We start from the raw sequence: 23,233 nt of genomic DNA, 5'->3' as shown, positions 1-23,233 counted from the left end.
CCTGCGGGAAATGGCACAGAGCCAGCAGGATGGGATGGAGATACCAAGCCCTGAGCAACTTCCTTCCCCTCCATTGAGCCCAGGGACCCAGTGGAGGGTGGCAGTGGGGCCTGCGCGTGCCCCCAGCGCTGCGTCGGGGCAGTCCGTGCCGCAGGGGCAGCCCCTGCTCCGGCAGCAGGTCTCGATGCCCTGGCTGGAGCAGCACGTGGTGCAGCGGGCGCTGGGCACCTTCCTGCTGCCCCCCTGCGTCAGGGACTCGCAGGCTGCCCACGAGGCCATGTGGGCTGGAGGCTGCTGCGCAGCAGGACATGAGGGCTCCCTGTGCCCGGCTCCCCCATGCTGCACCCACCTGCCCCAAACAGCAGAGCCATGGGCACCACCAGCCCCCCACAGCCGCCCCCGGCCCCTGCACCCTGCTCCTCCTGCGGAGCGCATGGGCAGCGGCGCTGCCTGGCGCCCTGGGCACCCTCCATCGCTGCCAGGCACGCTGGCGCTCGGCAGTCCTGCTCCTCGCTCGGCATCCAGGACGGGCACGGGCCCTCGCAGCAGAAAGAGAGCCCCGAGGCCGGCTGGGGGCGCAGGAGGTGACTCCACAGAGCAGCAGCGGCGGGGACCTGGTGCCACTGTGGGGACCGTCCTGCTGAGGTTCCTGCAGGGCCTTGTGCCTTGGGTATCAAGCAGGGACCGCACAGCCCTTGGCAGCCCCACTGGGCACGGGGCAAGGGAGCAGCATTGGAGGAGTGTAGGGGACGCAGTCCCCGGTGTCCCGCAGCGCCGTCGGGGCAGCAGCAGGGCCGGGAGCCCTTTGGGCAGCTCCAGTGCTGCTGCTGCCACCCCCGCTGCACCCAGCAGTACTGAGGGCACCACAGCATCCTCGGGGCCCTGCCAATGCGGTGGTGCCCCCCGGCACGGCACCGCCAAGCAGCGGGCACCCCGCGCACGTGCTGCAGCGCCCGGCAGCCTCAGGAGGCTGCCACCGCACAGGGCCAGAGCAGGGTCAGGGCAGCGGCCCCAGCGCAGGAGGCAGCGCCCGGCCAGTGCCAAGATTTCCCCGGGCTCTGGGGCCCGCAGCACCCGCAGACACGTTGGCTGCGCTGGGACACGGGTGCGTGGCGGCAGCCCGCAGCGGGCGCTGCACAAGGCAATCCTGCCTTGTCGCCGCTTTAGACCGCACAGCGGGGAAGACACGTCCCTTGGGGACAGCTCGACCTCACTGGAGCGCTGCGGGGCCCCAGCCCCCAGGCACGGGTGCCCGTGTCACCGAGCACAGGGGGCTGCGCGGGGTGTGGGCAGGGGGCAGCTCCGCGAGGCGCGGGAACGGGCGCGCTCCCGGCAAAGGGAACCGTCGACATCGCCCGAGAGCTCTAGCACTGAGCTCAGCTGCCCTCCCACCCCCAGGAAGAGGCTGTGGCCAAGTCTGCGGGGTATTTGGATGAAAAAATCTCTATTTTCTTAATAAACACCAGGGAAACATCAAGTCCTTGCTGGCTGGCAGGGCCTTTAGGGATACGGTGCAGGCCTGGAGCCCCCTCTCGTGGGCAGCTTGGGAGCAGGTTGCCCAGCCCGGAGCTCACAGGGCTCCAGCACTGCCTCACTCGGGAAGAGCGCAGAGATTCCCAAGTCCCTTCCACCGCTCCCACCTGGGACCTGTGGTTGAGACCTGCGAGAGGCCACAGGTTTTGCTGAGGGGACGTGGTACAGGGGCAGCCACCACTCAAGTCTCTGGAAACCCTGACAATTCCTGGTGGAAAAGCTGCTGCTGGGTCTCAGCACAGCCCCCTCCACAGCGGAGACCAGAGAGCTCTGCCTGGAGCAGGGCCAGGCTGAGGCTGCTGAGGGGCAAATGAACCAGGGCTTCGTTGAGGGCTGGAGCTGCCCCTCACCATCACGCTTTGCCCCTCACAGAACGGCCAGGGCCTGCGTGTGCCTTCCGGCTGGCATAAACTCCAGGCTCTACACAGATGGACAGGGCACAGTTCCTGCTCCTCTGCAGGAGGAAGGGGAGCCCCAACTTGAGACTGTCCCTCCAATAAGCAGGAGGAGGATGAAGATGAAGGCTACCGAGGGGAGGGAGAGACGACACAGTGTTATGTTAGTGTCTTAAAACTTTACTATGGTCCACAGTTAACAGCAGAAAGGGACTCCTAAATAAGTTACAAACGAAAAAGATATTTTGTGGAAGTGCAAGACCTGCAGACAGTGGCATATTAACAGAACACCAAGAGCATGGCTTTGATTCGGCGCGGACCAAGCGCAGCCACAAAGCAAGGGAGCCCCCAGGACAGCCGGCGCAGTGACACGCTCTGCTGAGGCCGTGGGTCTGCAGGGGCGAGTGCTGCTGCAGCCTCTCCCAGAGCCTCAGGGGCAGCAGAGCCAGGGCCCCGGCGGCGGCTCCCCTCGCTCCCAGCACTGCCGTCACTCTGCCACGGGTTTCGCTTTCTTGGCTGCTTCTATCTGCGTCAGCATTTCGTCCCACTGGACAAACTGCTTGGAGAGAAGCAGGGTCTGGACATGGCTCTTAAGGAAAAAGAGGATGTGGAGACTTCACGTGGAAACTTCAGGGAAGGAAACTGAGGTCGGAACACCAAGAACCCCCTGGCACTGTGACCCTGACTGATGGATGGAGAAACCTGGGGCATCCGCACATGGAAAGTCCACGATGACTCAAACTGCCAAAGCCCTGAGCCACCAAATAGCACCCAACCCTGACTCACATCCATGAAGCACTTCTGAACATTGAGACAGCACTCATGGGGCTCAATCTATGACCTAGAACAGCCCAAAGCTTCCTAACCACCAGGTCCAGGACACATCCCAGCGCTCCCACACGCCAAATGCACCGTCAGCGGATCTAGCAGAGGCCCTGGCTTGCATGTGACTCCCTGTGCGTCCTGTCCCAGAGAGGGGGCAGTTCTGGCGCTCGGGTGGCACTGCCCTTGATGTGACAAACGTAGACACTGCTATTCAGCCTGGCAGCGGGGGCTCTGCTGCCAGCAGTGCACGGTGGGGCAAGCAGGCACAGGAAATGGGCAAGTGGTTCAGCTGTGTCGCGGCCAAGGCACCAGCTAAAAGGATACCATTTTGTTGTAGTCTTCAAGGAGCATCTTGACAGCATCTGTGAGAGCTTCACACTGCTCCTGCAAAGGAGGAAGTCTCTGTGAGTGAGCATGGAGCCCCAGGACATTTGCCTTCCCAGTCCCTGATGCTGGACAGTGGAAACGCATCCAAAGCCAGTACTGACATAGGAACTTGTTGCAGCTGGAGGTGTTTTGAGAGTCAAGAGAAATGAAAGGTTACAGAGAAAACCCAGGGCAAAGTGCCCAAGCTCACACTGCTGCCTGCCCCCTGTCAAGCTGTACTCGCTTGGCCCAGAAGGAAACCACACCGTGACAAATGCCTGGCCACGGGGCTACAGAAACACTCGCAGCAGAACGGCTCAGTGAGGCAGCAAGTGCTGCCCAGGACGTTCACAAAAGGTCCCTCTGGCCAAGGCTGCGATGGACATTCACGTTACCTGCTGCTGTATGTGGATTTGAGAGAGCCGCTGCAGCTTGGCTGCGTGGTCAGGAACAGCTGAAAGCAGAGACGAGAAGTTACTTCTCCGGAGGCACAGAACAACTCTGCTCTGCGAGCGCAAACACCATGCACCAAAAACACACCCTTTATCTCGTTAAAACACACCTGGCTATGCTGCACCTAAAAATGGCATGAGTTAGGCAATGCCTGCACTGAAGATTGCTCAGGAGCTGCATCAGAGCAGCTGGAACATTCTAACAGCTAACTGAAAGGGAATCTCTGCCAGGAGCAGGGATGCTGTGGCACGACAGCTTATGAGCAGCAGGCAGAGGGGCTCTGTGTCAGGCTGATGACCTGCAAAGGGGCTCCTCTGACCTGCTTCTCTGCTTGCCCAGTCACCTCCTCAGCCCTGTGCAGCAGCCCCACTCCCTGCAGACGTCTGCTAGCAACACAGGACAGCTACGTCCTGCCCAGTACCATGTGCTTTGGGACAGGGGTCTTCCCAGGGATAACTAAGCAGAACTATAAATTTACACCAACTTTACTCACACTGGGTTGTGCGTGCTTAGGTCTCCTTTCCTCAAGTCTGAAACTTGAGGGGAAAAAAGAGAGCCCTGGGCTAGAGCTAACTGGAGAAGAGTGTTTGCAGCTCAGGAAGAGCTTGCAGAAGGGTGAACAGTACCTTGGATACAGGGGCTGTCCAAGACAGGCTGGAGGTTCTTCACCTGCTCCAGGAGGGCTGCCTGGGAAGGAACAAACTGCTCCTCTGATTGGGGAGAGATGAGAAGGAACATCAGTAAGCACAGTAAGACGACACTGCTTTTGTTTTGCACAAATACTTGAAAGGCAACAGTGGAGTAATGGGTATGGATCAGTTTTAAACCGTGTACGTCTAACACAGCAAAGAGCAACTTGGCAAATATAAAGTGTCTTGCGGCCAAAACTAGAAGAGGAGAAACTCTAGCTGAAGACTCCAAGTCTCTGACACTCTCCTCGGAGGCTTTGGAATTGTCAGCCAGAGATTATTCTTAAACAGTCAACTGTAGTTTCAAAAGGTTACGGCCCCACGGCACCCACTGCAAGCTACACACAAAAGGACTTGTGTTCGATTTTATTTTGCCTTTTACAGCCAAAGAACCAGCCAAAATGTTTTGTCACATCTTTGTCAGCCAAGACATTTTGTCTGATAAATATTAGGCCTGAGATATAAAAAACTGTTTTAGAACTAGTTTTTCTTCTCGTGTTTTACCAATTCAGGGTTAAACTACCCAACACTAAAGAGTGTGGATTTGATAAAACCGAGGTATGAACATGTACAGGGAAGCACCAAGGGTGACAGATATTCTTGTTCCAATATCCACCCCTTCCCAGGCTGTTTAAAAAAAAACTTTTGGAGTGTTAAAGAAAAACGAGCGTCCTCATTTTGTGCCCTACCTGCCAAGATGAACTGCAGCTTCATAGCATCCGGAAGAGCCATTCTGTCAATGTACTGAGGATCTAGGTATTTTATTACATCTTCAACTAAAACGAAAGATAAGCTCAGAGAGAAAGAATAGAAGAAATATTCTGATCTCTGCGAGTGCAATTTTCCATAGCGCTAGAAAAAAAAGGTGCTTAAATATAGAGTTACTTTGTAAATAATGTCCACTGAGAGTTCTTTTTATTTTTCAAATCAGGAATTGTGACAGCACTTCAAAGGGGGTGTTCGGAGGGTTCCAGCTAACACCACAACCAAGAGCTCACAAAATGGCTCAAGCCGTGTAACTACTTGGTTATGGGGGCAGAGCCTCTGTGATGCTCCTCAAGCAGCATTAGCCAAATAAAACGCAGATGTTCCAGGCATCGGACCTGCCCCTTCCTGCCCTTAGAGCAAAACAAGTAAATAGCCGGGTCCCCTTTCACTGCTGAACAGAAGCAAAAATAAATAAAGATACATAGACATACACACACACACACGATTTTTGTTTTAAACCAAAGAGGCACCATCGTCTTGGACCATGACAGGGCACACTGCACAGCTCCCGGTTAGGAAGCAGCACGGAACGATGTTCTCGTATTTCTGACCCCAAAACAGACAGCGAGCAGCCTGGTGGCGTGGGAGGGCTCCGCGGCGCTGCTTCACCCCCGCCCCAGCGACCGCCACCGCGCGCGAGGCCACTCACTCTTCTTATACAGGATCTTGATCCTCTCCCTCTTCCCCGCCACGCTGGCCAGCGCCACCTGCACCTTCATCAGCCCGTCGGCCACCTGCGGGGCGGCAACGCCCGGGGCGTCAGCGCCGGCGCCCCCCGCGCCCCGCGGCGCCCCCCGCGGCCCCCCGGGCACCTTGCGCGGCCCGCGGGCGCCGGGGCCGCCGCCCACGCGCAGCTCCAGCTCCTCCAGCCGCCGCTGCAGCCGCTGCAGCTCCGCCGCCGTCGCCGCCGCCATCTTGCCAACAGCCGGAAGCGGGAGGGCGGTACTTCCTCCTTCCCCCCTCCCGCCCGCCAACGGCGCGGCCGCGCTGGCCCCGCCCCCGCGCTGCCATGGAGACAGCGGCCCCCCGCGTTACCATGGAGACCCCTGCGGCCTGTGTCGCCCTGTCGCGACAGCGCCCCCCCCTCCCCCCCCCGCGCTGTATGGGGGAGGGACGGGCCGGGGAGCCGCGAGGGGCGACCCCGAGTTGGGGGAAAGTCGCATTAATGGTGGTTTGGCCCCAAAATCAGGCTCTGGGAAGGGCGGTGGATCCGGGTCCTGCCACCTCCGGCGGGGCGCGGGAGCCCCTCCAGCACCGGCCCCCAGAGCAGGAGCCGGAGGAAGGGGACACCAAGGCGCGGGGACGCCTTGGATGTTGAAGGACGCGTCCCCACGCCTGCCACCTCCCCTCGGAAGCGGCCGGGCCGCCGTCCCCGGGGCGGCCGCGGAGCCGGGCGCGCTCGGGGCGGTCGATGCCCATTTGCACTGCAGACGCGGCGGCCTCCCGCCGCCCCCGCGGTCGATGGCGGCTCCGTGGCGAAGGAGGAGCTCAAATGTATTTAAAAGAAGAAGAAAAAATAATATTTTAAACAAAAATAGATATAGCGATCGAGGCCTTTGAAATCAAGGAGGTGCCGCAGGCTTTTCCCCAGGCCTCCTGCTGCCCGCGTTCACCTTCCCGCTATCGACCGGAGCCGGGACGCTCGCTGGAAAAGCCCCACGGGCCTGGATGCGGGAGCCCCGCTGCTGCCCTCGGCTCCCGGCGAAGCCCCGGGCGGTGGAGAGAGGAGCCCCCAACGGGTCTCCTTCCCTCTGTCCGCTTGTGCGGGATCGCCGGGCTGTGTTGGGGTCCCCAGCAAGCCCGTGGTCTCTGCGTGTCCCGGAGGAGCCGCGCAGAGCCGGGGCCTCCCGCCTTTTCTTCCCGGGATCGATAGCGGAGGGGCTGCGCGAGGCGCCTTTGGAGCGGGGAGCGGAGCTTTGTTCCACAAGGGCCGCAGTTTAAAGCGGCTTCGAGAGCAGGAGCGGCCGGGGCTGCGGCGGACGCCGCGGCTCTGTGCACGGCAGGGGCCGGGGTCCAGCATGGTGCGACGGGGCGATGCCCGGGGATACCCAAGTCCCCGCGCTGGAGTGTTGGGAATCCCCGCTCCAAGCTGAGAAATCCACGCAGGACTCTGGGAATGGGGTATTAGAGGATAAATCCCGTCTGCGGGCAGGGACTGCAGGGGGTTCCCGTGCGGATGGTTGGGTTAAGCAGCCCCTCAGGGTGAGATGCTCCCCGCACAGCGGGTGCTGCAGGTTGTGGGCACAAAGTGCCCCACGTGTTTTCCCAGTTCCCCAAATACGTGTCCCCCAAGCAGGACGTGCCCCCTCGCTTCTTCCCCGGATCCTGTCGATGCGGTCACTGCAGCAGCAGCGCGGTCGGTGCCCCCGGGAAGCCGGAGCGGGGGATCGTGCAGGCTGTTTCGGTGCCCGCCAGCCCCCCAGGTTGGGGCAGAGCCCCCTGCTCCGGCGGGGCTCCGCTCCTGCCTTCCCGCTCCATTAGAGGCCCTGCGGGACGCGGGAAGCGGGCATCGATCGGGGACGGTTACTCCGGTGACAGCAGCCGCGTCCCCGAACCCCCGGGGAGCGTCGCCTCGCGCTCAGCGCCGGAGCCTCCCAGCGGGGGGGCCCTGCCGGCCCCCCGGGGCCCTCGTCGAGGGCCCCGGGGGGCCGGCAGGGCCCCCCCGCTGGGAGGCTCCGGTTCGGGCACAGACACCCGGACGCCTGGGCCCCCGAGCGGGGCGGGCGCTGCAGCACCCTGGACAGCGCCGGTACCGCCACTATGGGGCGGGGGGGCCGCCCTGGCCCGGCGGGCCTGTCCCCAGCAGAGCCGGGGTCCGTCCCCAGGGGCGCCCTGGTCTGTCCGCAACGGAGCCGGGGTCTGTCCCCAAGGGAGACAGGGTCTGTCCCCAGGGACACTGCAGAAACCCCAGCACTGCAGCTGCCACCCCATAGTGTCCCCACGGAGGCCGGGAGGGATCCTGTACACCCCGAATTGTTCCATCCGCGCACCGGAGCCCCCCACGTCCCGGACACGACCTTGCACGCTGGTTGGGTTCATCCATTCCTTTCGTTTAATAGATACACAGAGAGCTGCAGTGCCGCAGTGGGAGCGCGGCCCGGCCCGGCCGCCCCGTCCCGCCGCACGCTGAGGTAGAGGTGACGCGGGCCCTGCTCTGGCACCCAAGGGGGTGAGCGGGCGGGAGGAGGCGCCACCCGCCCGACGAGGTAGTTGGTGCCCGGCGCAGCCGCCTCCGTGTTGGCGGCGCTCTGCAGCAGCGCCGTGTCCCTCCACGCTGCCGCCTGCCACCGCGGTGTCCGTGGGGCTCCTGCGCCTCCGCCGGGCCCACCGCTTCCCCCAGTGTCTGCCTTTGCCCAGTGGTCAGATCCCCAGTGCAAGCTTGTGCACAGACCAGGGCAGTTCTGGGGTGCTGGTGCCCGAGTTGTGCTTATCACAGGGACAGCAGCACCCTGGGGACACTGAGGGGCACGAGGGTGAGGGGCACGCAGCATGGGTGTGACAAGGATCATGGGGACAGTGCGTGGGGTTGTGAGGAGGACGCGCAGCAGGGTGCACGGTGAGGGTGCATCGCGAGTGCAGCGCACAGAGAGGCAGAGCAGGCACCCTGGGTCCGGGCACAGCAAGGGTGTCCCCAGGGGACGCGGTATGTGGGGACCCAGCTGTGGGGCGAGGAGGGGCACCGGGACAGCAGGGCCAGAAGGAGAGCCTGTGGGGACGCAGAAGATGCCTGTGCATGATGGTGGGTGCGTGCAGGCACGGGGCTCTCCCAGGGCTCGCAGCCTTGCGCTGCACCAAGAGGCGGCCCTCGGTCCCCATGCTGCCTTGGTGGCCCAGCCGTGTCCCCCCATCCCGCCACCAGCTGCCTCATGTCCAGGGCAGCCAGGAGCAGCCCCACAGCCAAGTGCCAGCAGGCGCAACCCTGCCCCAAACCAGCCCCGTTGGGACCAGCTTGGCCAGGCCACACGACTGAGGCGCCACCAGCCGTGGGGCGCACACGGGGCTCCCCGCTGGGACTCCCGGCGCTACGGCGAGGCGCTGGTGGCCGTGCGGCTGTGCGAGGGGGCTGGCGGCAGCGGCTCCGCGGCGCTTGGCTGGCTCCGCACGCTGCCGGGGCCGCCGGGCGCTGCGGGGGCCGCGGGCCGCCGCGCGAACAGGACGCCTGCGGAGCGAGAGAGACGGCGTTAGGGCAGCCTGGCTGCCTGCTCTGCACCCCCACACTGTGTCCCTGCCCCACAGGGGGTCTCTGGCCCCGTGACCCCCTTATCCAGACTCCTGGGGATGTCCTTGCCCATGCGGGACAACACCTGGAGTGGCTTGAGACACTGTAGCCGTCAGGCCCACGTGTTTCCCAGGGCTGACGTTTCTAGCTCATTAAATATTTATTTGTGGTTGGAAAAGCCTCCTGGTTTAATTAGGGGTGTCTCTGCAGGCAGGCAGAGCACTGGGGCCATGGAACGACCAGCTTCGCCAATGCAGCAGTGCCCAGCGAGGGTCCCTGCCCTGCCTCCGGGCACACGTGGGTTCTCTGGACCCTGCAATGCACTGCCAATGGGGCCAGTGCTGCTGCATCCTCCTTGGGCACCCAGCTCGGGGCCACTGGGCTTGGGTAGATGCCCCTGGGTGCCCTGCTGGAGCCTCTGCTCCAGCAAAGTGTCCCAGCATTGTGTCCCGAGCCCCGCTTCCCTTCCAGCATCTGAGTGCATTTTCCTCTGCATCCACCAGCCCTATGTCCTCCACGCCTCCTTGTACCCAGCAGCCACAGGATCCCACTGGGCACTTCAGCATCGATATGATCCCAAATTCAAGCCCTCTCCATGGGGTCTTCCTGCTTGGGATTGCCCAAGGGCCTTTTTGCACCTGAGCCCGTTCCATCCATCCGTCCGTCCATTCATCCATCCATCCCCACTTGGCCCTTTGAGCCGGGGGACCATTTCCAGCCTTGCTGTCCTCCTCCTTTTCCTGCCCCCTCTCCCCAGGCCCTACCACTTCATTACAATGGATTTTATAGTAAAGACATCAGATTGAAGGAAGGACTTGCTGGCCAGGCAGTGGCTATAAGTTATTGGATTTCCCGGCCGCAATTACATAGGCCAAGCGGCCCTTCTATTTACCTGTGTAGACAACTCCATTTATTTCTATTGACATGTTGATACTGCTAATGCCGTTGGTGGACAGGTTCAATGCGGTCTCCTGTCTGTCATCTGGGGAGAGGAAATACCAATATGAGCATTAAGAGAAACAGAAACAAGAACCTGCCAGAGAGAGAAATGGGGCCCCGTGCTCTCTGGGCAGCTCTGCCCTGCTGTCCTGGCAGAAACCTGCTCATCTCCATCTGGGAGAATTGCAGGGATGTGCTGGCAGGGGATGTATGGCACAGGCCGGGAGGTGCACCCATCCCGGGATCCCGAGGCCATCCGAGTCCTCCCTCTGGACTCAGTGGGAACATCCCCTGGGATGTTCCCAGGGCAGGTGCCGCCCGCCGTGCCCACTACCTCGGTTGGAGATCTTGATGTTCATGGGGAACTGGGAGGCCACGGCCAGGAGGTTGTGCTGCAGCGCGTGCTGCATGATCCGCTGCTGCTCCTCCGCCGTCAGCGCCGCTTTCTTCTCCGGAGGCTCCCCGGTCTCCAGCTTCTCGCGCAGCTGCTCCAGCACCGCCGCCTGCGACGCGGCCGCCGCCTGGGCCGCCGCCAGGTGGTGGCTGGCCAGTCCCACGGGGATGGCGATGCGGCCGGGCACCGCGGCCGCCAGCACGCCGTCCTCTGCAAGCAGGGCCGCGCTCAGCGGGCGCCGCGCAACCGCGGGGCCGTGCGCGCCGCGGGCCGCGCCGCCCTCACCCACCTTTCTTCACGGCGTGCGCCGGGCCCATCTGGCTGCAGGTGTGCGTGGCGATGCTGAGGGCCGGCAGGGGCATTTTGGGGGTGCCCAGCAGGGCCGGGGTGCCCGCGGGCGAGTAGCTGAAGAGCGCCGTGCCGAAGCTCTGCCTCCGGCCCTCCCGCCGGTTGCTGTCGATGGCGGCCTGCAGCTCCCCGGGAGAGCTCAGCGCCCGCTTCTCACATTCATAGGGGTACAGGTACTTCATGTATCTGCACGTGGGACAGCCAGGATGAGACCCCGCACCGCCCGGCTCCCCGTCACCCCTGGGCTGGGCAGGGATGGGATGGCACCCACGCTGGAATGATGCACAGCCCTGTCTCCCCAGGGGACACCCCAGCTGTACTGCAGGTAAATGGTGCGGGGCTGGGGCTCTCCACCCACCCTTGGGGCCACCCTCGGGTGCTGGCATGGGGCAAACCCAGGCGCTCACTGCGTGCGGAGGGTAAAGGCAGCGCTGGTGATGGAGGTAGGTAGGTTGAGGCCTTTGGTGATCTCCCGCCAGATCTTCTTGTTGATGACTTCGACCAGGCCCCCCTTGTCCGTCACCAGCCGGTACAGCGTGTACAGGTCCAGTACCTGCTTGGCCATGATGGGGATGCGGTTCACGGGCGTCCCTTCCAGCCGCACATGGGGGAGAGAAAGGGACGCGGGGTGAGGCCACGTGCACGGAGACCCTCCTTCCTGGGGGACACGGCCTCTCCTCGCCCAGCCTTGCTGGGACCATGGCAGCCTTCTCCCCACCACCACAGCCGTGTGCTCTGTCCCCCAGCCCTGCTCTGCCCCCAAGGTGTCCGCACGAGTGGGGCTCACCCTGAGCTGCAAACCTGGCCCAAGACAGAAGGTAAAGGCCTCATGTGGGCTATTTAAGATCCTTTCTTAGTCCTCTGGTGCTGCAGGTGCCATATGGTTGCCCCCGGCATGTCTGAGCTGAGACTGGTCTCTGCATGCCCAAATCTACTGCATGGTTGGAGGTGCAGGTCAGAGCATGGGATGGGAGCACGAAGACCTTCCCTTACAGAAGATCTCCCTCCATAACGCTCTGAGAGCTCCCTATGGAGCATCTCCCCACTATCGCCCTCCCTCATACATCCCTCAGAGTACCATGAAAAGGGGTCACCATAAACTTTATAAAGGTTATCACCTCAGAAACCTCTATGGGGGAGGAGAGGGACTCCTCCATAACCTTTATATAGGAGCTCACCCTATAACCTCCCCCAGAGCCCTCTCAGTGTGGGAAGGGGCCAGCAGCACCACAGGGTGGCCCTGGGGCAGGGGGACGTGTGGTCCCCCACCCCCTGGGCACCCAAGGCCACCATGGGCAACCCCGTGGCCACGGGGCCCACACGCATCGCCCTCCCCAGCCTCCGAAGGCCCCCAAATGGTGCCAGAGCCCCTCGCCGCGAGAGACCGGCGCGGCAGGCGCAGCGCGGCGGCGGGGGCTGCGGCAGAGCCGGGGGGGCAGTGCCCCCGGGAACGCGTCCCGCGCCGGCGCGCTATCGGAAAGCCATCCATTCCGCCGGGGAGGCTGTCAGGGCCGCGCTTCGCCCCTCAAACGAAGCCGTCACTCACCGCCGTCCTCCAGCATCCCTAATTTATGGCCTCGATATTGGCTCAGCTGCTTCGCATAAGCCTGAAAAATGAGCTCTTTTTATTCTGCTACTGAGTTCATTTAACTTTTTTTCTTCCTTTTTTTTTTTTTTTGTCTGTGTTGTTTGCCCTGCTGAGGGAGCGGGGAGAGGAGTTTCTCCTATCAAGAAAAAGGCAGAGAAACCCCGATTTGCTCTGCCCTGGGGCACCGGGCCCATCACCTCCTCCCTGCGGTTGGACCCCAGACCCTGATGTGAGGGTCTCCCATCACACCGCCTGGTGAGTTTGTGGGGCCTCATCCCAGAGCCACATACCGCTCCGGAGGAGGCACTGCGGTAGCTGCCGCTTGTCCGCAGGCTGTCCCCAAAACGGGACGGACCCCGGGGTGGGGACAGCAGCAAGCACAGTCCCATGGAGGTGCTGGGGAGTGCCCAAACATCCCTCATCCCAAATTCCTACCCCTCGCCGGCCTCCGCAGTGGCACAGCCCCTTTACCCAGATTTATGGCTCTGGACTTCTCCCCTCTCCCCCATGCCCAAGGGGGCAGTGGCTGTGAAGGGCTGGCCATTAATCTGGGGGTGGCCGAGGCGGATGGACAGTGCCTGTCCCGCTGACAAAGGGACTGGTCTGGGCGCTGCAGAGCGATGGCCCCAGCTGGGGCTGGCAGCACAAAAGCCCACGGAGGTGGCGGTCATTGTGGCGCTGCAATTAGCTCCCCCATTGATTAACGGCGCCGCCTTATCAGCAGGGCCCCGCACTGGCCGCGATGGGGGACGTGGCCGTGCAGAGTCCCAGCCCCATTGAGCGGGGGCCCTTGTGCCACCTGCATCAACGCTGTGCCACCCCTGAAGCCCCTGTGCGCCTTTAACAACGCCGTGCTGCCCCTAAGGACACTCTGCAACCCTTGAGGACCCTGTGCCATCCCTGCAGACCTTAAGCAACCCTCAGTGACCCTGTGGCACCACCACGGACCCTGTGCAACCCTTAAGGACCGCATGCCACCCCTAATGTCCCTGGGCACCCAGCAGCAACCTGTGCCAGCCGGCACAGCACTCCGGTCCTGCCCCGCTGTGCGGAGTCCGCGTGCCCTTTCCGAGCGCTCCCGCTGCCGGCACGGGCCCCTCCGGCACCTTGCACGCACCTCCGCTCCAAAACATGCTGGCAGGTGACGGAGTCCTGAGAACCGGCCGTAAAACCTCTGAGAGCAAACAGCGAAATTCCTCTGCCCGGCCGTGCTCCCGGCTCCCGCTCTGCCCAGGGCCAAGCCGAGGGGGCAGCGGGGGCGAGGAGCAGCCCCCGCCTGCTGCCCCCCGCGCTGCCCGGCGCCCGCTTAATTAGCCCTGGCCCCCACCGACGAGGGAGTTAATTAGCTCTGGGGAGAGAGATAATGAAGGAGCGGAGCAGCCCATGAATCTCGCGCCCCGCGTGCTGACGGATGCGCGGGGGACCGGCAGCCCTCCCACCGCCTGCTCCTCAGAGGGCCGTGGGGCTGGGCAGCCCCCCGGGGCGGTGAGTGGGACCTGGCACCCAGCGCTGTGCTGGGCACGAGGTCCTGGGGCACCGGCCCCCGCCGCAGCCATGAGTTTGTGGGGTCTCAGGCATCACTCCCTCACACACGCACAAAGCCTGTGCCCAAAGCTGCCCCACGTCGCTCCCGAGGGGCAAAGCTCCGGGGCCAACTGCCCCTCTCTGCTGGCTCTCGCCCTGCGTGCAGCCAGCCCTGCTGCTCCCCCCGGCTTTCCTCCGTTAATTAGCTCAGCATTAACCTCTGCCTGGGGTTTACTGGCTATCGAGCGGCATGTTCATTAATCCGCACACCGGCAAAGGGCTCTAATGAATACGGCCGGCCGTGCGCCCGCGCTCGGCAACTTTTAATTGTCGCCGGCCCAGCCGGGGAGGGCGAAGGTTAAAGCATTTATCGAGTCCCCGGGAGCTGCCTCGGCCCCCCGCGCCGATAGCAAAGATTTCCGATGCGGCCGGGGCAGCTGGCGCAGCCCTTAACCCCTGGGCGCCCACGGGGCCGGCGCTGCTCCCCGCGTCCTGCGGGCACCGCTGCGGGCACCGCTAACGAGCCCTGCTCGTGGGCAGCGCTAATAGACATCGCTAATGGGCACCACGGCTGGAATCTATCCCATGGGATCTACCTCGGGGGCTTGCAGAGACCCGGAGCAGCTCAGTGCCCGAGTGGGACTCGTCACGGGCGCCCCTGGGTAGCCGTGGGCAGGGGCTGGGTGTCTGCAAGCGCCCCCACCGCCAAGCCACCCACCTTTACCTCTCTTCTGCATGAAGCCAAAGAGGTCGTCCAGGAACTCCTTGCGCTTCGGGTCCTCGTCCAGTTCGTAGAGCTGGGGGCAGGAGGGAGAGAGGGGTCAGCGCCGGCAGCTCCCAGCGCACACGCGGGTGCAAGGGGCACGTGCTGGGCACCGATGAGCACGAGCCTCTGAGTGCCCCTTGACCGCGGAGCCCCCGGGATCCCCCTTGTGCTGCGGGTGCCCCGGGCAAGCGTGCCAGCGCGTCTGCAGATGTGCATGCTCGTGCATGCGCCAGTACGGATGCACGTGTGTCCCGGTGGGTTTGGGTACATACACACTACAGCAAGTGTGGAAAGCCCCGGACACAACCGCCGGGATCATCCCGACTCAGACCCACAGGGAAGATGAGGGGACTCCCGAAACCAGGGACCCGATGTGCTGGTGGCGTGCAACACCCGCCTGATTCCAGCACAGGCCCTTGGTGACCATGACAAATTGGAGCCCGCCAGATCGATGGCCCAGCAGTAAAAGTCAGAGCACATGAAGGAAAAATTAGCACCAATCGAAGGCGCTATAGACACCAATTCCTCCCAGCGAGCCAGGCGAGAATTTAAAGCCATTGAAAAGAAACAAAACTCAGCAGTCCAGAATGGATTTCCAAAACATATACAAAGAAATGCAAGCTGGAAAACAAAGTCAGGCGCAAAATAGAGTCGTTTAAAAAACAATTGTGCTGGGAAAGGCCGTTAAAGCCCAATAGATGCACCCCCCCCCATCCCGCACAGCACATCCATCACTGCAGATAAAGGCAGCGGGGCTGCAGAGTGTCAGCAGACGGGCGCAGGACCCCTTCGCTCCCGGGGATGTCCTGGCCATGGCCCAAGCCACCCTCGGCATCGGTGCCGGGACCCGGGGTGCCCTGCACGCCTTGCCCTGGCCCCGGCCTGCCCAGGGGTGGCCTGTCCCCGGCCTCTTTCATGGGTGTTAATGGCCTGGCCCTAACAGGTAGCCCAGGGGTGCTACCTGCCTCTCCCTAACATTATTCTTGTGTGTTAGCAGCCTGCCCCTCACATAAACCATGGGTGCTACCTGCCTATCCTTGACGTTATCCAAGGCTGCTACCTGCCCGACCCTCACCGAATCCAGGTGCTATCTCCCTGCATGCACCCCATTCCCTGGGTGCTATTGCCCGTTCCCATTGCCTGCACAGCCGGGGTGAGCTCCAGTGTTGGTGCCCACCTCTCCACCATGTGTTGACCTCTCACTTTCTATTGACGGGGCAAATACATGCCCATGCAAAAACACCTGACATCAAGCAAGGAGCGAAGGTCGCCTGTGCAGCAGGAACAAAAGCATCTGGGATTTGCAGGGTGCTCTGGCCCTGCACTGAAAAACCTGCCTTCTGCGGGGCATCCTCAGCCCTGAAGGAGGATCCCGCTTTAGCCCCTGCACAGGACCCTGCCGCTCACCTTCCTCCTCCTCTCCCAGGGTGGATCCTGAGGTCCTCCCCTTGCTGCCACATCCATCAGCCCCGTAAGGTGACCCACAGTCAAACACAGGCAAACAACCCTGCACAAGCGCAACCCTGGGCAAACACAACCCCACATAGGCACGCACAACCCCACAGGGCCTTGCACAACCCTGCAGAGTGCGCGCAACCCCCGGACAAGCGCACACAACCCTCGGACAGGCGCACACAACCCTCGGACAGGCGCACAACCCCGCACCGGTGCACACAACCGGCTGAGCACATACCCCGCGGCGCCGCGGCGCAGGCCTTGCCCGGGGGCAGTTGTGCAAGAGCCGCCGCAGCCCCTGCTCGCGGTGACCTATGAGCAAGGACCCTTTTAATCGTGTTTGTATTGATATAATTAGTAACTCATTTAACGCCATCGATGTAACTATATTCCTCTATAAACACGAGTATTAAACTGTCAAGCCCGGCGATCGATAGCGCGGTGGCGCACGGCCCCACACCGGCCGTGGGACCCCCGAAAGCTGCGGCACCCCCAGAGCCGCGACCCGGGCGGCAGCAGAGACCTGGCCCTGGCCCTCTGTCCCGGGGAACGTGGGGCCGCATCCGGGCACTTCTCAAGGGCCCTGCTCCCTCCCTGCATCCCGTTGCCGTGGTGACATCCTTATTCCTTAATGACAGGGGATAACGGGGCTTGTCAGGCAAGTTATAGGTCAGCAGGTCGAAGGCGGTTTATTAAGGGGATGAGAATCAACCTGGTGCCCCCCTGCGAGCGATTAAGCAGCATCCTTAGCACCTCTCCTTACGGGGCCGACGCTGTTGGGGGGCTCCTGTGGGGCCTGCAGGTGCCAAGCCCTGGCCAGGGAAGAATCACAGCTTCTGTGGGGCAAACAAACTCATTGGGACCCCTTTCCTGTCCACGCATGGAGTGGGCATGAGGTGGCATCATGGGGACCTGGAGCCACCCCACACCTCCGGCAGCAACCACGGCTCTGGCTGGCAACCAGCGCTTAATCCACTTAATTCGGGCCGTACGGATCGATAGCCAGCCCTGTGCGGCTCCCCACCCCCCCGCCCCATGTGTCTCCCCCCTCCCCTCTAAGCCGCTTAATATGCACCGCATTGATTAGCCCCGCTGCTAATTTTTGCAGCTGGCCGTGGTTCACGCCGCGCGCGCGGTCGATGCTCCGTGCTGCCCCAGGCGCCGCAGGCGGGCGACTGAGCCGCCAAGCTCCTTCCTGGGTCTCCCTGCAGCCCTGCAGCGGGTGCCTCAGTTTACCCATCCTCCCACGCTCCGCTTAGGCCTGACACCACGGGGATGGGCTCCCGTGGTGCCGCCGCTGGAGACATAAAGTTAATGGTGAAGGGACGGCACTGCTCAGGCACTGCTGGCCCTGAAGCGGGAGCCTCGGTGTCATCACAGCCCCAGGGTTGGTGCCGGGCATCCGGCGCCGCGGCCTCGCTTAATATTTAACGGCACGTTGGAAAGCAGCGGGTTTAATCGGCGCCGCGCATGGAGGCTGCAGCGGGGCGGGCGACCCCCCTGCCGCGGCGGCGCCGGTGGCCCCGCGAGAGCCGCCCGCTGCAAACATTAACCTGGCCGGGGCAAGGTGAGGGACTGTTTGCTGCCGTGCTGGCCTTGGGGACGGCAGCCCCCGGCCCCGCTGCTGCGCTCGCCTGGCCCCGTTATGCAGTGGGGGAAACCGATGCCCAGGACCTCGCGGTTGCAATATATGTGGGCATATATAGCGGGTGCTGGGGTGCTTGTGCACCCCCCAGGGTTGGAGTAGGTACCTGAAGGGTGCGCACAGTGCGTGCATGCACACAGCAAGTGCACACATAGGGAGCATGCAGGCGGCATGTGCACACACGTGTGGCACCCGGTGCGTGTGCAAGCACCGACCTGTGTGTATGCACAGGGCATGCACTCACATGCACGGAGCTTCGGTAGATTGAACCCCCCTTCCCCCATGCATATATTTTGGCAGGGTGTCACTGCATGCTCCAGCACTTGTGCCAGGAGTGCTTGGTGACCCCCGAGGCTGCAGTGCAGGGTCCCTGCACCCCCTTCCCTCCCCAAGGCTCCGGAGCAACACAGACTGAGCAAGCGACTTGGGAATGCAACGCTGACTCCCGCGCCTCAGCACCTCGGTACGTCCGGAAACGTGGAGGGACCGAGCAGAGAGTGTGCCCAGGGTTGGCGCGCGACCTCGGCGCCTCCCTGCCATGCACCGCTGCTTCCAGGACGGAAGCGGCACGGAGCCACGGAGCATGGCCCCTCTGCGAGCACGGCCCCGGGCATGGAAAGGTTGAGCGTGGGACTGGGGCATCCCCGGCGCCCCTGCGAGTCGGACAGCGCCGTGCTTGTCCGTGCAATGGCCCCTTGCATGGCCCCCTCTCCACTCACGCAACGCCCCCAGGGTCACAGCACGGCCGCAGCCGCTCGCGCACGGTGCGCGTGCCCCATCTGCGCCTTCCCTTTGCACCCGCAGGCACACGCACACCCCATCCATGCCATTCTGGTGCATCCCTGCGCACGCTCACGCCCCGCACACACCTCCGAGCTCGGGGTGCCCTGGGGGGTGTTTGCTTCCCAAACACCCTTCAGAAATGTCACGGGAGAGAGCACCAAGCCTCAGCCCCTCTCAGAATGCCTTCTGGGTCCCTGTGTCATATAGACACTGGTCCATACCTACAGAGGAGCGTCCATGGCACGGGGATACCATATGTATCCCCACACATGCATGGAAGGCTTCTTTGGACAAGAATGCCCATTCACAGATGTCGTACGTGTCTGGACATTCCTATAGGTATATAGGTCACACCTGCAAAAACAGGGTCACCTATATGGCTCTCTACACACTCATGGACACTCACAGGTGCCCACACACATACAGGGGCTCATCCGGGGCCACATGCATAACCATGGCCTTCACACGAATCCCTACATATATGAGCATGTCCATACACATGTGAGGACTTACTTATACAATCCATACATCCACCTGGGCATTCTGAGGTGGCCATACTCCCATGCTGGCAGCCAGCAAGCTCCTTTCTGCCTGTTTTTCTGCCTCTTCTGTGCCTTTCCTCCTGGAAAGGGTCCCCTCTCCACCACCATCCTCACATTCCCGGGTGCATGACCCGGACTGAGCCTTTGCAGCCGGCAGGTCCCGCTTCCCCATACTGTCCCCACCATGGGGCAGCCCTGCAAATCCGCGGTGCTGTCACAGTGCCAAGCAGCCCCGCGGTGCTGCGAGCCCCACCGGGTGCAGGGCCAGGCTACATGTGGGCCAGGGACTCAGGGGAGCTGGCAGCCGTGTTGCTGCTGCAAGGAGCGGAGGGGACCCCCAGCGCCCTGCAGAGGTGGCGCTGGGGCAGGGGACCCCCTTGGACCTTGATCCAGCTCCCTGCCCACATGCCCTTATAGAACGCAGAGAGGCTGTCGCGGGGGCTGAGGTTGGAGGCCAGGGGCTTTCCTGGACCTGCAGCGACTGGCCGGTGGCGGCCCTGGACGCTCCCAGCTTGGGGCAAACACCTCCCTCCTGTCCCTGCTTCCGTCTCAGCCCGTCCCCGCGCTGGGAACCGGTTCTCCGGGCTGGGCGAGACCCAGCCCAGCGCGGGGGGGACACGCGGACGGCCTCGGAAGTGCCCGGGGTATAAAAGGCAGCAGGGGGATGTTGCTGCTCTGTCTCCCCAGGAGGGAAGCAAAGAGCTTAGTGCAGGGCAGGAATCGATGCCTTCAGCCCGGAGCGGAAACCGAGGCAGGGGCTGGTGTGGGTGGGAAGTTGGAGCTGCAGTGGGACCCTGGATCCTCCTGGAATCCATCTCCCCTTCTCTCAAAGCGGCCCCGCCAGCATCTCCCCTCGGCCCCGTCCCCGAGGGCACTCCCGTTGCAGCAGCGGGAGCAGAAATGCCGCGGATGCTTCCTCGCCACGAGCCTCTGGCCAGTGCCGGGCGGGAGGAGCCGCTTCTCACCTCACCGCTGACCTCGGGAACCGGACCGGCCGCCTCGGCACCCTGTAACCCAACACTCGCCCGGCCCAGCTATTCGGCCTATGCAGCGCGCCCAGCCCGGCCCGTGCTGCGCTCCGGCGCGGGACGCGGTGCCGGCGCTGTCCCCGGGGCGGCAGGGCCGTGGGGCGCGCGCTGCCGGCTCCTCGCATACCTGGCGCGTCGTGGGCGGGCGCCGAGCAGGACGAGTTCTGGCCGGGCCAGTTCCCGGCCACGTTGTGCAATTGCTGAGCGGGGCGGGCAGGGGTGCGCGGGGGGATGCTGCTGCAGCGAGCGCCGTGCGCGTGGCGTCCCCAGGGCTTGCGTGACCCATCAGCTCGGGGACCCGTGCAGTGGGACATGGTCGCTATGTTGGACCTACCGGGATTGCTCTCTCTGGCCAGTGTGGGAGACTGACCCTCCCTGGCTCCGTGGGGGGACCCGAGCCACCATTCCACCCCATGCTGGGGGCATTCGGACCCCCGCTGCACAGGACACCCCAGACCTGCCATGGGAGATCCCTGTGGGGACACAGGGAAGCGCGCCTGCAAGGGAGTGAGGGGGCTTGGGGACAGGGTTATCAGGAGGTGTCCACTGGAGGGGGGACAGGGACGAAGCTTGATGGCAGCTGGATGCGTTTGGAGGCGCCCATTTGCTGCGGGATGGGGCTCGGGGATGGTGTGGAAGGTGCATGTGATGAGGGGCTCCCTTGGGATGGGGTTTGGGACATTACAGGCTGCTCATTTAGATTATGAGGGAAATAAGTTGGGGGCAGCGGGGGCACCGGAGATGCCCATGGGGGCAGCGTTGGTTGGGTGCACTCAGGGATGACTTTTGGGACGTCTGCCTGAGGCAGGACTAGGATGGGAATGGGGGAGCACTGGCAGGGGAGATGTGGCGTGGGCTGGGGTGCAGCAGGGATGCCCGTTTGGAGTGTCAGGGGGCTCCAGGTTGGGGTGCTTGGGGGGATGAGATTCAGGGTGGGGGCGGGAGGGCAGCGGTGTCTCCTACCTGCTTGAACTGCTCCTCGTAGGTCCACTCGTGGTGCGGGGGCGGCGGCGGGTCGCGGGGCTCCCCTTCCTCCCCCTCCTCCTCCTCCTCCTCCTCCTCCTCGCCCTCCTCCTCCTCCTCCTGGTCCTCCTGCTGCTCCCGCTCGGCGGGCGGGCGCGGGCCGGGCCCGGGGCGGCGGCGAGGGGCGGCGGGCGGCCCGGGGCCGGGGCCGGGCGCTATCGGGGGCCGTCGGGGCGCGTTGTCGGGGCCGCGGGCGAGCCGGGCCGCCTGCTGCCGCTGCAGACTCTCCATCACGGCCGCCAGGCGCAGCCCCCCGGCCGCCCCGGGCCCCCGCGGCGGGGCGGCCGCCTGCGGGTGACAGGGCACGGCCTGAGCCGCCGCGGGCGGGAGGAGGAGGAGGAGGGAGGGGAGGAAGCACCCCCTAACTCACCCATCCTTCATCCCCCCCGAGGGGCCCTGCCCAAAGTTTGTCCCGGACCCTCCGCAGCCGCGCGGGCGGAGGGGAACTTCCCCCGACTTCGTCCGGGACCCCCACCTCGGTGCCACGCGGGACCGTGTCCTGCTGGGGTCCTCCTTGGACCCACGGGGGACGCTGCCCTCCCGTCCTGCTCCCGCCGGAACCGCTGTCCTGCCGGGCACCCCGGTCCTGCTCCCACGGCGGACACTTCCATTTCCGTCCCACGGGGGGACCCTCCCGCCCGGCCCCACGGGGGCCGTGTCCCGCCGGGGCCCCCCATGCCTCTCCTACGGGGCAAGGGGGGCTCCCGTTTCACCGCACCTCCCCGTCCCACTGCGGGCTGTCCCTTCCGCGCGCCCACGCGGGACCCCTTCCCACGCCGCGCCCCGCTCCGCCGCGGCGCCCTTACCGGGCCCGCCCGGGCCGCCAGGCTGGGGGGTTCCGCCGTGGCGCCCGCCGCGCGCCCCGCCGTCCCGGGGCACGGCCGCCTGCTCCGCCCGGGGCCGCCCGCCGCTCACATGGCGCCGCGCCCGCCGATATTTCTTTTATTCCGCAGCAGATGAGGAGGGTGGGTGGGATTTTTTTTTCTCCTCTTTTCTTTCTTTCTCTCTTTCTTCCTTTTTTTTTTTTTTCTTTGCAACAAGTGGCAGGCGGGCGAGAAACACCCCTCCCCTCTCCCATTTGCTAGCGCACGTCAAGGGAGTCATCCGGGGAGGGCCGGGCTTGCGGCAGCCCCGGGGGAGCGCCCCGGCCCCGGGCCGCCCTGTGCGTGTGTGTGCGTGTGCAAGGGCTCTGTGCACGCTTGCACACGAGCGCCCTGCAAGAAGTGAGTGTGTAAAGCCCATGTGGGCAGCCGCGGGGAGCACCCTGCGCACGTGTGTGTGCTGGGAGAGTGCAGTGCGTTGCACATGTGTGTGTATGAGCAAGGGCTCAGTGCACTGTGCCTGGGCGAGGTGAGTGTGTGTTGCACGCGTGGGTGTGCAAGGGGGGCTGTGTGTGCCTGCCTTTATGCACACGGGGAGAGCTGAGTGTTGCTGTGTGTATCCCACGGAGTGAGTGTGCATGCGTGTGCACAGGGAAGCTGAGTGTCCTTCGTGTGCATGCACACGCGTGTGCACTGTGAGAACTGAAGGCACGTTGTGGGTATGTGGTACCTGCCTACAGGTAAGTGTGTGTGTGTACACCCAGCAGAGCTGCATGCACACTGCTTAAGGGTGTCTATATGTGAGCGTGTGCATACACCATGGGGAGCTGCGGGGCAAACCTGCATAAAGGCAATTGTGTGCGTTATTGGAGGGGGCTGAGTGTGTGCACCGCATGTGCACACGGATCCGGGTGCATTGGTGGGATGTACGTGCATGCGGGGAGCTGGGTGAGTGCACTTCTGTGCATTTAACTGCAGGTGTGCGAAGCCTGTCCTAGGAGAGGTGAGTGCTGTGTGTGCACGGACGAGGGGTGGGTGCCCCCGCGCTGTGTATGCTGCTGTGGGGGGCGTCTCAGATGACCTCCACTTGTGAGTGGGGGGAGCCCCTAGGCATGCCCAGGGCTTTGCT

General features: G+C 63.6%; 2 protein-coding genes across 3 annotated transcripts; both read right to left on the bottom strand.

Moving 5' to 3' along the window:
* Positions 1-2,392: 2,392 nt before the first annotated feature.
* Positions 2,393-5,955, bottom strand: DCTN3 (dynactin subunit 3). The gene is made up of 7 exons (XM_088532696.1): positions 5,842-5,955; positions 5,679-5,763; positions 4,951-5,037; positions 4,199-4,282; positions 3,515-3,573; positions 3,078-3,137; positions 2,393-2,505 (listed from the first exon to the last, which is right to left on the bottom strand). The coding sequence occupies exons 1-7, from the start codon at positions 5,941-5,943 to the stop codon at positions 2,416-2,418; spliced, it is 567 nt and encodes a 188-aa protein (XP_088388822.1). The 5' UTR covers positions 5,944-5,955; the 3' UTR covers positions 2,393-2,415.
* Positions 5,956-9,051: 3,096 nt separating this feature from the next.
* On the bottom strand, positions 9,052-21,562 carry ARID3C (AT-rich interaction domain 3C). Of its 2 annotated transcripts, none has more exons than XM_088532695.1 (7): positions 21,224-21,562; positions 14,760-14,838; positions 11,337-11,520; positions 10,871-11,115; positions 10,522-10,791; positions 10,141-10,230; positions 9,052-9,188 (listed from the first exon to the last, which is right to left on the bottom strand). In XM_088532695.1, exons 1-7 carry the CDS (start codon positions 21,512-21,514, stop codon positions 9,052-9,054), a joined length of 1,296 nt encoding a protein of 431 aa, XP_088388821.1. In that variant the 5' UTR covers positions 21,515-21,562. The 2 variants fall into 2 exon arrangements, with proteins under 2 accessions (XP_088388821.1, XP_088388820.1); XM_088532694.1 differs by having other exon boundaries at positions 14,766-14,838.
* Positions 21,563-23,233: the final 1,671 nt, after the last annotated feature.

This window comes from Tinamus guttatus, unplaced genomic scaffold, assembly GCF_059628265.1.
Source record: "Tinamus guttatus ecotype Peru unplaced genomic scaffold, ASM5962826v1 Tinamus_guttatus_pri_ptg000466l, whole genome shotgun sequence".
Classification (NCBI taxonomy): Eukaryota; Metazoa; Chordata; class Aves; order Tinamiformes; family Tinamidae; genus Tinamus; species Tinamus guttatus.
Note: the sequence above shows the minus strand (reverse complement) of the source record. Positions and strands in the feature narration are given on the sequence as shown.

Bases quoted from the DNA above. Each gene is read 5' to 3' on its own strand.
- DCTN3 (XM_088532696.1), bottom strand. From the start codon at position 5,943: ATGGCGGCGGCGACGGCGGCGGAGCTGCAGCGGCTGCAGCGGCGGCTG. The intron at 5,038-5,678 runs GTGAGTGGCCTC...CTTTCGTTTTAG, and splicing joins CAAGATCCTGTATAAGAAGA to TTGAAGATGTAATAAAATAC. The intron at 2,506-3,077 runs GTATCCTTTTAG...AGCCATGTCCAG, and splicing joins TTGAAGACTACAACAAAATG to ACCCTGCTTCTCTCCAAGCA.
- ARID3C (XM_088532695.1), bottom strand. From the start codon at position 21,514: ATGGAGAGTCTGCAGCGGCAGCAGGCGGCCCGGCTCGCCCGCGGCCCC. The intron at 11,521-14,759 runs GTGGGTGGCTTG...TGCGGCTGGAAG, and splicing joins CATGCAGAAGAGAGGTAAAG to GGACGCCCGTGAACCGCATC. The intron at 10,792-10,870 runs GTGGGTGAGGGC...CCCTGCTTGCAG, and splicing joins GGCGCACGCCGTGAAGAAAG to AGGACGGCGTGCTGGCGGCC.